Here is a 13,248-nt window from a genome sequence, read left to right as displayed (position 1 = left end):
TTACAGAGAAGTACATGTTCAAATATGGCAGTTATATTTAAATTTTTGTTTCACAAAGTTTTCTAAAATTCAGGCACTGACTGTTATATATCAATTCCATTCCTAGCTGATTGAAGTTAATACCTACAGTTTTATAATTTCATGCTTTTTAGGAAGTTATTCTAAGAGAGAGTTTTAGGACTCAAAATGTCAACATCAAAAGTGAGTTAAAAAAAAGCAATATTCAGTACTTCGTATTTTTTATATTTGTTCCACTGAAGAAACTAGCCTATATATATAAAATATAAGGTATAAGGGCTCTTTGTAATGCAAAGATAAACATTCAAATAAATGCAAACATTTTTTTGAGATAATGCAAAGTAACATTGTTAAAATAGACTGTTTTATAAATTAAAACATTAATGGTATGAAACATAATCAGAAGTTGTTAAACTTACCATATGTAAAAGCTCTCCTAAAAGGATAGTAGCTCTAACTGAGATATGGTCATCACTGTTTGTTATCACCTCAACCAAACCCTTTGAAAACAAAAAGAAAATATCATAGTTGCAAAATAGTATATATGAACACAATTATGCAACATGTATATCTGTTGCTCTGAAAGAATTATGTTAGAGAAAATAAAACAAATAAAATAGAATAAAATAAGCTTTATAACTCTTACCTCTAAAAGTCCATTACGAATAAATGTGGAGAGTATCAGTGCCAAATAATTGTCCATGAGGTCTGGCCTGAAAATAAGCACAGCACAGAAAAATTTAAATGCTGTTCCATACACTACAAAATTTAACATAAAGATAGTAATTGTAATAAGTCTGAACTATTTCTATATCTAAATTCTACCTGGATCTGGCACGATGAGGAAGAATAGTTTTTGCCTCAGCTGCTACAAAGCCATCTGAAAGCCTCCAACTGTCTTGGAATCTACCTGGATCTAAAACAGTTAAATTTAGATAGTTAGAAGAAAATAATACATCAATGAAACACTTTAAATAACTATCAGCTAACCAGGATACAAATAATTTTCTTAAATCTTGGCTAAAAAAAAAAAGACTCAAAAAGGTATACAGAAAAAAATGATTTATGTAAATGAACACAGATCTAACTTCCTTCACTGAAGGGCGTAAGAGTCATTAAGCTAAAATAAAATAACAAGAATCAAATAATCCATTTGAGAATCACATTAGGTTTCTTATTATCTCCTCTCTTCCTTTCTTGGTCCATCCCCCTAAATAACTGCTCATTTCAGGAGCTAGGGTGATGGAGAGGAAATTTAAATTCCTTTTTAAAATTTATTTATTATTTATTTATTTTATTTATTTTTGGCTGCATCGTGTCTTAGTTGCAGCATGTGGGGTCTTTTGTTGCGGTGTGTGGGCTTCTCTCTAGTTGTGGCGCGCAGGCTCCAAGGTGCATGCGCTCTGTAGTTTGTGGGCACGCAAGCTCTCCAGTTGAGGCGTGCAGGCTTAGTTGCCCTGCAGCATGTGGGAATCTCAGCTCCCTGACCAGAGATTGAACCTTTGTTCCCTGCACTGTAAGGCGGATCCTTTACCATGACCGCCAGGGCAGTCCCTAAAATTTCTTTTTATTTAAAATTTATCTGAGATTTTATTTTTATATTAATTTCATGCCACAAATATGCAGTAAGAAGAGAAAATGATATTCAATATTCAGTTTGGTATTTTTCCTTTGAAGGACTCTGCCTCCACTAGATAAGCCATTTAAAAAATTACAATATATGAATAGTGAATGAACTTCAATACTTACCTACACTGAGCAGTGCTTCTATGAACTCTTCAGTTACAACAGGTAGAGGAAGACGGAATATATCATAAAGCACTTCAAGAAGACCCCGCTGCAAGTACAAATAAATACAGTTCATCTGTTTTTATGGAATAAATTTTTGCTTAAAAATTTTTAAATGTCCTATTCACAGATTAAAAAATTGATAAAAACAAACTACTGTATTTTATAAAACTACTGTATCAAGCCTATATTAGAGAAAATTACTAAATGCTTACTACATATAAATGATGTAATCTTTTCAATAAATCTTTTATTATTCCCATTGTACACATGAAGAAATAAATTTAAAGGTTAAAAATAATTTGCCCAAGGTCATAGAACTATAAATAATAAAACCAGGAGTCAAACCTCAGTCAGCCAGACTCAAAGGACCATGTTCTTTCACCATTTGTTGAATAAGAAATCAACTGAATTGGAACCTTTAGTTCCCTGCTTATAGATCTTTCCATCTATAACTGCATCCTTCCATGGTCTAAAGGCTTTTATCTTTAGTTCACGTTTTAAGCAAGGTACCTCTAGCTAATATTTACTACTAATAATAAGAAACAAAGGGGCAAATTTTGTTCCTTTGAACAAAATTAAAACAAAAACACTGAATGGGAAAAGGAAGAACCACAGAAGAGTTAATTTTTTTCCTCTAATTTCAATGTTTTTGCTGTTTAATACAATTCCTATACAATAATAATTTAAGACTATGTCTACTAAACAAGTATATAAATACCCCAATTTTAATCAACACCACAACCCATAACATATAAAAACTAAGTTAGAAGGCATAAGTTGCAAAAATACTATATTTACTTTCTCCTAAGTATATTTTTCTGTATCGCCTGAACCTTTTACAATGAGAATGCCCCTGTGTACTGTTTGTACTTTTTACTGAATAAAGCATAATTAATTTCATATTTTTAATCTAATTTTAATAACAACAGCAGTGCTGAACCCTATTCTTAGGGTTCAACTAAGTTGTAAATATTTATTCATGTATTTTTAAAATGCTCTGTGATACAGAGTAACAATTCATGAGGAAAAAGCATCATGTGAAATAAATTTTTTCCAATTAATTTCCTCCACTAAAACTCCAGGAATGAAACAATTGGAATAACTTTTACCTACCCTTATTTCCATATTTGGAATGCAAAGTACTCCAATTAGAGACTGAATCCCAGAGTTTCCAGGTTTACACAAATTAATAATACCTGAAAAGGATAAAAGAAAATCACTGATTTGAATTTCAAAAAAGTTTTCTATAGTAATGCATCCATAATACAAAATGTGACATTTTTCCAAGCTACATTACACTATTATACTATTTGATTATCATAAATGATAGTATATTGCAAACATTCTCTGAATTTCCCAACTAGTTAGAGATTATCAATAATTTTATCATTTAAATTACTACTTCTATTTGTTTCATACCCCAAAAGGTTCATGAATCTGACTGCCTATTATTCCCATTTGCTGATGAGTGATTCTCAGGGATACTGGAGTGAATAAGACAACACTTCGCCTATTTAATGCTTTCTCAATCTAAATGGAAAAACTTTGCTTGGCATTTGCTTTTTAAAAGTTTAAGTCCAAAACTTAATGAATGTACAGAAGAGTATAACTGACAGACTTCAAATAAACTGCATGACTCAAAATATTAAAAGAATTTAGTCAAACAATTTTAAACATATTAACACCATGTCACAAAAGAAGATCTGTAAATAGCCAATAAACACATTCAAAAGTATTCAATATCATTAGTCACTGGGAAAGCGCAAATTATAGTCATAATAAGATACTGCCACACACACACCAGAGTGGCTAAAATTAAAAACTGATAACACTGGATGCTGACAAGGATGTAGAGCAACTGGAACTCACATATATAGATGATAGGAGAATAAAACAGTGCTTAAGTATTTTGAGAAAAAGTCTAGCAGTTTCTCATAAAACTAAACATATATCCACCCTGTGACTCAGCAGTTCTATTTGGGTATTTACCCAAAAGAAATGAAAGCTTATGTCTGAAAAAAAACTTTACAACACTGCTCATAGTAGCTCTATTCAGAACAGTCAAAACTGGAAACAGGTCAGGTATTCACTAACAGGAGGAAGACTAAAAGCACAGTGGTGTATTTACCCAGTGGAATGCTACTCACCAATAAAAAGGAACATATTACTGATACATACAACATGAATCAGCAGCACTATGTTGAGTGAAATCAGAACCATCATGTTGAGTGAAAAAAGCCTTATACAAAAGTATACATATACTATGATTTCACTTAAATGAAGTTTCAGAACAGGCAAAATTGATTTATGATGAAAATAAACAGAACAGTGGTTGCTTCTCACAGGAGTGGGGTCAGGAGTTAACTATGAAGGGATGTGAGAGAACTCTCTGGGATGATGGTAATGTTCTATATTCTAAAAAGAGTTCAGACTCACAGGTGTAAGCATCTGTCAAAACTCATCAAATTGTTGACTCAAGATTTGTGTGTTTCCCTGTAAGGGATAAATTTTACCCTCAACACACGCCCCCACCCCCAGCAAAAAAAAAAAAAAAAACCAACCAGAAACAAACAAAAATAACCAACTGACGGCCCTAAACAAATACTGAACTCTAGGTAACAATGTGCATGCTGAAGTGTTTAGGAATCAGGAGTACTTAACTTTGCAACTTCCTTCACAATGCATTAGAATAACACACGAGGACTGATGAATTTATAGAGGGCTAGGCAGATGGGCAGATATGTAATAAACAGAGCAAAATCTAAGTGGCAGGAGTATACAGTGTTCACTGTATAATTTTTCTGTATGTTTGAAACTTTTGATAAAATATTGGGGAAAACATTTTTAAAAAGTCAAGGAAGACCTTTTTTTAAAAGTCATATAGGATTCTGAACTTCCCTGTTACTACCAGCTAAGTATATATATTTATGAATAATATGCTTCTTCTCTTTGAATTTAGGTTCAAATTTAAATTAAAACATAATACATTTCCTGGACTTCCTAGGTGGCACAGTGGTCAAGAATCTGCCTGCCAATGCAGGGGACACGGGTTCGAGCCCTGCCCTGGGAAGATCCCACATGCCATGGAGCAACTAAGCCCCTGCGCCACAACTACTGAGCCTGTGCTCTAGAGCCCGTGAGCCACAACTACTGAGCCCATGTGCTGCAACTATTGAAGCCCACGTGCCTAGGGCCTATGCTCCACAACAAAAGAAACCACTAAAATGAGGAGCCTGTGCACCACAATGAAGAGTAGCCCCCACTCGCAGCAACTAGAGAAAGCCTGTGTGCAGCAACAAAGACCCAACACTGACAATAAATAAAATAAATAAATTTATAAAAAAACAAAAACAAAAACATAATACATTTCCTTACTTAAAATATCAAAACAGTTTCTCAAACTTTGATGTTTGATAGTTATTTGACAGATTATAGATTAAGATACAACGATCTGTAATCATAGTCTGCACTCATAGGGAAAACAGGCTATTGTAACTCAAGAAGAAACTGTGTTCTAAAATTTCATTTTTCAGCTAGTTATTTGGATTTTGAAATATATGCTAGAAATAACATTACAAACATAACAAAAGCTCACTTAACTCATACACAGTATATCAGAATGTAATACTATTTAGGAAATTACTTCCCTGAGAAAATGTTTTCAGAATTCTAACTTGAAGAATATTTCTCTTCTCACTTCAGTAGAAGCAAAGAAGACTCAGACCTTTTAAGTTTCCAATGATGCATCAGTGCATAAAGGACCCCAGGACAAACTGAAGCACAGTAGAAAGAATGTGTAAGAGAAACAAGAGACTGGCAGAGATTAGAGGTATAGTGATGGAAGAGCCGAGTCTAAAGTAGGGAGAATGAGAAGACAGCAGCTAGGCTGTACTGGTAGTTACAGTAGGATAGAATTATTCTGGGGGGTAGAAAGAAACCACTCTAATGGCAAGGAAGCTGAAGGATAGTGAAGGATGGTAGTTGTAGCTACAGAAAACAAAGTTAAAAGTGATTTCTGAGGTAAGGGCACTGATAGTTCAGCTTGGCAGGAGGACTGTGTTCGTTCTCTATGTTGAGAGAGTATGTGGAGGCTAGTAAAGTATAAACAAGGATGTGTGATGGTTGAGCCCTCACAGAATCCTAGGTTGTCCATGAGGGTAAGGGGGACATGAGGGTAAGGCAAGTTTGGGATTTTTACCAAAATGTTGAGAGGCCAAAGGAAGTCCTTCTACATATATTGGCTAGGAGCCAAGTCTATGGCTGGGACAGTCACTTTTATGGAAAAGATATGCTAGCTAGTTACCCAAGTATATAGAAATGTTCAACTAAATATTATTGTTCTATGTATTGCTATATTCCTTTCTATGCTATCCCTTAAATTAATCTGCAAAGAAGGAAGACATAATCATTAATACAAAATTACACATTTAGTGGTGGTATTATTTTAAGAAAAATGTTTGCTTTTTTTACATGGAAAGGTAAAACATGTATAATCCCTCTTCTCAAGAAATTTGGACTACTAGGTACTAGAAATAAAAGCAAAAATATAGTTTTCTCCGGCTGTATGCCCAGAAGTGGGATTGCTGGGTCATATGGTAGTTCTATTTTTAGTTTTTTAAGGACTCTCCATACTGTTCTCCATAGTGGCTGTACCAATTTACATTCCCACCAACAGTGCAGAAGGGTTCCCTTTTCTCCACACCCTCTCCAGCATTTACTGTTTGTAGATTTTTTATGATTGCTATTCCAACCAGTGTGAGGTGATATCTCACTGTAGTTTTGATTTGCATTTCTCTAATAATTAGTAATGTTGAGCACCTTTTCATGTGCTTTTTAGCCATGTGTATGTCTTCTTTGGAGAAATGTCTATTTAGATCTTCCACCCACTTTTGGATTGGATTATTTGGTTTTCTGATATTGAGCTGCATGAGCAGTTTGTATATTTTGGAGATTAATTCCTTGCCAGTTGCTTCATCTGCAAATATTCTCTCCCATTCTGAGGGTTGTCTTTTTGTTTTGTCTATGGTTTCCTTTCCTGTGCAAAAGCTTTTAAATTTCATTATGTCCCATTTATTTTTATTTTCATCACTCTACGAGGTGGATCAAAAAAGATTTTGCTGCAATTTATGTCAAAGAATGTTCTGCCTACATTTTCCTCTCAGAGTTTTATACTGTCTGGCATTACATTTAGGCCTTTAATCCATTTTGGGTTTATTTTTGTGTGTGGTGCTAAAGAATGTTTTAATTTCATTCTTTTCCATGTAGCTGTCCAGTTTTTCCAGCACCACTTACTGAAGAGGCTATCTTTTCTCAACTGTATATTCTTGCCTCTTTTGTCATATATTAATTGACCATAGCTAAGTGGGTTTATTTCTGGACTTTCTATCCTGTTCCATTGATCTATATTTCTGTTTCTGTACCAGTCCCATACTGTTTTGATGACTGTAGCTTTGTAGTATAGTCTGAAGTCAGGGAGTCTGATTCCTCCAGCTCCGTTTCTCTTTCTCAAGACTGCTTTAGCTATTCAGGGTCTTTTGTGTTTCCAGTCAAATTCTGTGTTCTAGTTATGTGAAAAATGTCATTGGTAATTTGATAGGGATTGTGTTGAATCTGTAGATTGCTTTGGGTAGTATAGTCATTTTCACAACAGCGATTCTTCCAATCCAAGAACATGGTATATCTCTTCATCTGTGTGTTGTCTTTGATTTCCTTCATCAGTATCTTATGGTTTTCTGAGTACAGGTCTTTTGCCTCCTTAGGTAAGTTTATTCCTAGGTATTTTATGCTTTTTGTTGCAATGGTAAATGGGATGGTTCCCTTAATTTCTCTTTCTAATCTTTCACTGATAGTGTAAAGGAATGCACCCCAATGTTCATTGCAGCACTATTTACAATAGCCAGGACATGGAAGCAACCTAAATGCCCAATAACAGAGGAATGGATAAAGAAGATGTGGTACAGGGACTTTCCTGGTGGCACAGTGGTTAAGAATCCACCTGTCAATGCAGGGGACATGGCTTTGAGCCTTGGTCTGGGAAGATCCCACATGCCACGGAGCAACTAAGCCTATGTGCCACAACTACTGAGTCTACATGCCTAGAGCCCATGCTCTGCAACAGGAGAAGCCACCACACTGAGAAGGCTGCATGCCACAATGAAGAGTAGCCCCCGCTCACCACAACTAGAGAAAGCCTGTGTGCAGCAATGAAGACCCAATGCAGCCATAAATAAATAAATAAAGTAGATAAATAAATAAAACATGTGGTACATATATACAATGGAATGTTACTTGGCAATAAAAAAGAACAAACTAATGCTGTTTGCAGCAACATGGATGAACCTAGAGATTGTCAAAATGAGTGAAGTAAGTCAGGCACAGAAAGACAAATATATGATATTGCTTATATGCGGAATCTAAAAAAAAAAAGGGTACAAATGAACTTATTTACAAAACAGAAGTAGAGTCACAGATGTAGAAAACAAACTTATGGTTACAAGGGGATGGGGGGGAGGGATAAACTGGGAGACTGGGACTGACATATACACACTACTATATATAAAAATAGATAACTAATGGGGCTTCCTAGGTGGCTCAGTGGTTGAGAATCCGCCTGCCAATGCAGGGGACACGGGTTCGATCCCTGCTCCAGCAAGATCCCACATGCTGTGGAGCAACTAAGCCCGTGCGCCACAACTATTGAGCCTGTGTTTTAGAGCCCATGAGCCACAACTATTGAGCCCATGTGCTGCAACTACTGAAGCCCACATGCCTAGAGTCCACGCTCCACAACAAGAGAAGCCACGGCAATGAGGAGCCCGCACACCACAACGAAGAGTAGCCCCCACTCACCGCAACTAAAAAGAAAGCCCACACACAGCAAAAAAAAAAAAAAGACCCAACACAACCAATAAAATAAATAAATAAGTAAATTTATTAAAAAAATAGATAACTAATAATAACCTGCTGTATAGCACAGGGAGCTCTACTCAATAATCTGTAATGGCCTACATGGCAAAGAATCTTAAAAAAAAAAAAAAAGAGTAGATATATGTATATGTATAACTGATTCACTTTGCTGTACACCTGAACCTAACACAACACTGAATGAACTATACTCCAATAAAAATTAAAAAAAAAAAAAAAGCAAAAATAAACAAATGGGACCTAATCAAACTTATAAGCATTTGCACAGCAAAAGAATCCATAAACAAAATGAAAAGACAACCTATGGAGTGGGAGAAAATATCTGCAAATGATGCAAGTAACAAGGAATTAATTTCCAAAATATACAAACAGCTGACACAATTCAATAACAAAAACAAGCAAGCCAATCAAAAAATGGGCAGAAGACTTAAATAGACATTTCCCCCAAGAAGACATACCAACATCAACATCATTTAACATCAACATTTAACATCAACATAACCAACAGGCACATGAAAAAGTGCTCTCAACATCACTAGAGAAATGCAAATCAAAACTACAATGAGATATCACCCCACACCAGTCAGAATAGCCGTCATCAAAAAATCTACAAACAATAAATGCTAGAGAGGGTGTGGAAAAATAGGAACCCTCCTACACTGTTGGTGGGAAAGTAAACTAGTGCAGCCATTATGGAAAATAGTACGGTGGTTTCTTTAGAACTAAAAACAGAGTTACCATATGATTCTGCAATCCCACTCCTGGGCAGATAACCAGAGAAAACTCTAATTGGAAGAGATACATGCACTCCAATGTTCACTGCAGCACTATTTACAACAGCCAAGACATGGAAGCAACCTAAATGTCTATCAACAGATAATGGATAAAGAAGATGTGATATGCATATATACAATGAAATATAACTCAGCCATAAAGAAGAATGAAACAATGCCACATGCAGCAACATGGATATACCTAGAGATTATCATCATACTAAGTGAAGTAAGTCAGACAGAGAAAGACAGTATCATACGATATCATTTATATGTGGAATCTAAAATATGATACAAATGAACTTATTTATGAAACGGAAACAGACTCACAGGCGGAGAGAACAAACACAGTTACCAAAGGGGAAAGGGAGTAGGGGAACGATAAATTAGGAGTTTGGGATTTACAGAAACACACTACTAGATATAAAATAAACAACAAGGTCCTACTGTATAGTACAGGGAACTATATTCAATATCCTGTAATAAACGATAATGGAAAAGAATATGAAAAAGATATCTGAATATCTGAATAACTTTGCTGTACACCAGAAAGTAACACAACATTGCAAGTCAACTATACTTCAATAAAATAAACAAATATTCAAAGAAACCCCCCCCCAAAACAAAAAAAAAAAAAAAGAAAGAAAGAAATTTGGGACTAATGGCCTATCTTGCTTATTTGGTATTTATTATAGTCTACATTATACTTTTACGTAACAAACTTTAGTTACATATTCAACTAACATTCTTAAATTTTTTTTGGTATAGATCACGTTTAATTTTTTTAAATGCCCAGGTTATCATTAGCACACTCACTTACAAATGGTCAACTTCAAGAACTGTACAAACCCCTCTTGGTTCTAATGATAACGTATAAAGAAAGACTAGGTTAACATCTAAATTACATGCTACAATAATAATTTAACATTTGAAAAAATAGTCAAGTTTTTCTTATTGGATGTTATAAAGCAGCACAGAGGAACTTACCTGCCCATGACCGGAATGTTGCTATGATTCCCATTTTACTGGCTAGAAACCTTGCTTCTCTGTCTTCTCTGTTGGGTGAGGTGAAGGGGGGGTGGTGTCAAAGAAATTAAATGTTAAAATAAAAAGTGATTTTTTTCCTACTACCACATCAGAATAAGAGCTATCATTACTTAACATTTAAATATTTACATAGGAAAACAAACAATACATTAAAAGAAAGATTAGATCTACCTCAGAGCAAATTACCCACTTACATACTGATCATACCTCTCCATGTTTAAAATTCACGTTTTAAAACAAATCATAAATTCTGCTTTTCTACTGAGTTCTACTTTTCTTGCTTTTTGTGAAAACTACTCTTAGATAGTTCATTAACACCTTCAATTGAGCATCAGAGACAACACCAGCCTGCTTAATAAGCATCTCTGTCAAAAGGCTGCCCCTTAGCAAAGAAAATTGCCACATAAACCTTACTTTTACCACATGTAATCTCTTTACTTCAGAAAGCTAATACCGAACTTATTTGATCATTTCTACCAAGCAAGCTCAGCAACCCATATATTCACTGAGATATTACTAAATAACTAGATATTATTATCAATCCATTTCTCAGCTCACTGGGGTTGTTGGCAGAATTCACTTCCTTGCTGTTGTACAACTGAGGTTTCTGTTTTCTTTCTGTCAGCTGGGGCCTACTACCAACCGCTTTCTTCTTTTATAACTGGTATCCAATTCTCTCATTTGTTCCTTTCCATGTAACAGTTTATAACAATTAATTAACCAACAGAACTATTTAGATTGTTAAACATTTTCCATGTATGGTCTATGGCCAGTTTTAATACTTAATAGCAATCTTGTACTCTTTATTTATGCCACCTCGATCTCTACCCTGTCAACAGTCCATTTCTTTTTCTGTGCCATCTTTTTTACTTCCCTAATAAAGCTCTTAACAGTTGTGAAAATACAGAAATCCAGACAACTGGGAAAGAAAAAAACAGAAGGGATAAAGAACTAGGACAGAAAATCAGATTGGGACTTCCTAGGTGGCACAGTGGTTGAGAATCCGCCTGCCAACGCAGGGGACAGGGTTCGATCCCTGCTCCAGGAAGATCCCACATGCCGTGGAGCAACTAAGCCCGTGCGCCACAACTACCGAGCCTGCGCACCACAACTACTGAGCCTGCGCTTTAGAGCCCGTGAGCCACAACTATTGAGCCCATGTGCTGCAACTACTGAAGCCCACGTGCCTAGAGCCTGTGCTCTGCAACAAGAAAAGCCGCAGCAATGAGGAGCCTGCACACCACAACAAAGAGTAGCCCCCACTCATTGCAACTAAAAGAAAGCCCAGGCACAGCAAAAGGACCCAACACAGCCAATACAATAAATAAATAAATAAATTTTTAAAAAAAGAAAGAAAATCAGATTAAAGAATGGTGAGCAAGCAGATAGTTTACAAAAGAGAAACAAAACAGGTCAAAACATCCCCCATACATACAAACCAACCACACTATGTTCTGTTGTACTAATCAACATGAGACTATAACAGAAACTAAAATGGGAAGGTGGGGTGATGGAAGAAATGAGAATTAGACTACTGTGTGATTAAGCTTTTGATGCTCTTTCTCTTAAAAGTGTTTGTGACATATTTATACTGATTGCCTGGTAATCCATTCTCTGAACTATTTGATAAACTAGGTTTATTTTAAATTAGGTTTTGAGGATTTCCTAGGTGAAGCAGTGGTTAAGAATCTGCCTGCCAATGCAGGGGACATGGGTTCAATCCCTGCTCCAGGAAGATCCCACATGCTGCAGAGCAACTAAGCCCGTGTGCCACAACTACTGAGCCTGTGCTCTAGAGCCCATGAGCCACAACTATTGAGCCTGTGTGCCACAACTACTGACGCCTACATGCCTAGAGCCCATGCTCTGCAACAGGAGAAGCCACTGCAATGAGGAGCCCACACACCACAATGAAGAGTAGCCCCTGCTTGCCATAACTAGATCAAGCCCGTGTAGAGCAACAAAGACCCAATGCAGTCAATAAATAAATAAAATAAATTTATTAAATTAGGTTTTGAAAAAAACCACCCATTTCCTTATTCCCTAGCCATCATGTACCCATACTCCAGAAACTGCCCATACTCCAGAAACTTAAGGAAAGCAAAGTATTGAACCAAACAGGAAAGAAAGGATTTTGGTGGAATGTATGGCCTCCCTCTCCCCCCAACTCTAAAAAATACCCAGGTTCATCTCTTGCTTACTCCTAGTAGGCAGAATTCTAAAAACGGCCCTATCCTCTCAATCCAGGTCTTAATCCCTGGATCCCTGTGACTGTGATATCACTGGTATGACTGTGATTATGTTTGCTATAAAGCCCACTGGACCTTAAGACAGGGAAATCATTTGGGAGGATTGATCTAACTGGAGAGCTTTCTCTAGCTGAAGGCAGAAGAGGAAGTCAGAGATATTCAAAGCACAAAGATTCAAGGAATTCCTGCTGTGTTTGAAGATGGAGAGTGCCATGTGCCAAGAAAAGAGGGTGGCCTTTAGAAGCTGAGTGTAGGCCCCAGTTGACAGTCAGCAAGAAAACAGGAACTTCAGTTGTCCAAGAGCAAGGAAGTGAATTCTGCCAGCAATCTGAAGTGAGCTTAGAAATAAATGGATTCTTCACCAGAACCTCCAGACTCCTGACCTACTGAACTGTGAATTACTAAACTGATGTTATTTTAAGCTGCTATATTTGTAGTGGTTTGTC

The 13,248-nt window shown here is 36.1% G+C and overlaps 1 protein-coding gene across 5 annotated transcripts in view; it reads right to left on the bottom strand.

Moving 5' to 3' along the window:
* RICTOR (RPTOR independent companion of MTOR complex 2) overlaps window positions 1-13,248 on the bottom strand; it is a 126,032-nt gene that overhangs the window by 41,509 nt on the left and 71,275 nt on the right. For all 5 annotated transcript variants that reach the window (XM_057710240.1, XM_057710242.1, XM_057710241.1 and 2 more), the window contains 6 exons: window positions 10,494-10,561; window positions 2,923-3,005; window positions 1,768-1,855; window positions 844-934; window positions 665-731; window positions 438-518 (listed from right to left, as the gene is read on the bottom strand). In XM_057710240.1, the coding sequence (XP_057566223.1) occupies window positions 438-518; window positions 665-731; window positions 844-934; window positions 1,768-1,855; window positions 2,923-3,005; window positions 10,494-10,561 (478 nt within the window). The remainder of the gene's footprint in view (window positions 1-437; window positions 519-664; window positions 732-843; window positions 935-1,767; window positions 1,856-2,922; window positions 3,006-10,493; window positions 10,562-13,248) is intronic.

The sequence above is a fragment of the Hippopotamus amphibius genome, chromosome 15 (assembly GCF_030028045.1).
Source record: "Hippopotamus amphibius kiboko isolate mHipAmp2 chromosome 15, mHipAmp2.hap2, whole genome shotgun sequence".
NCBI lineage: Eukaryota > Metazoa > Chordata > Mammalia > Artiodactyla > Hippopotamidae > Hippopotamus > Hippopotamus amphibius.
The sequence above is the reverse complement of the archived record's forward strand: the minus strand, read 5'-3'. Positions and strand labels throughout refer to the sequence as shown.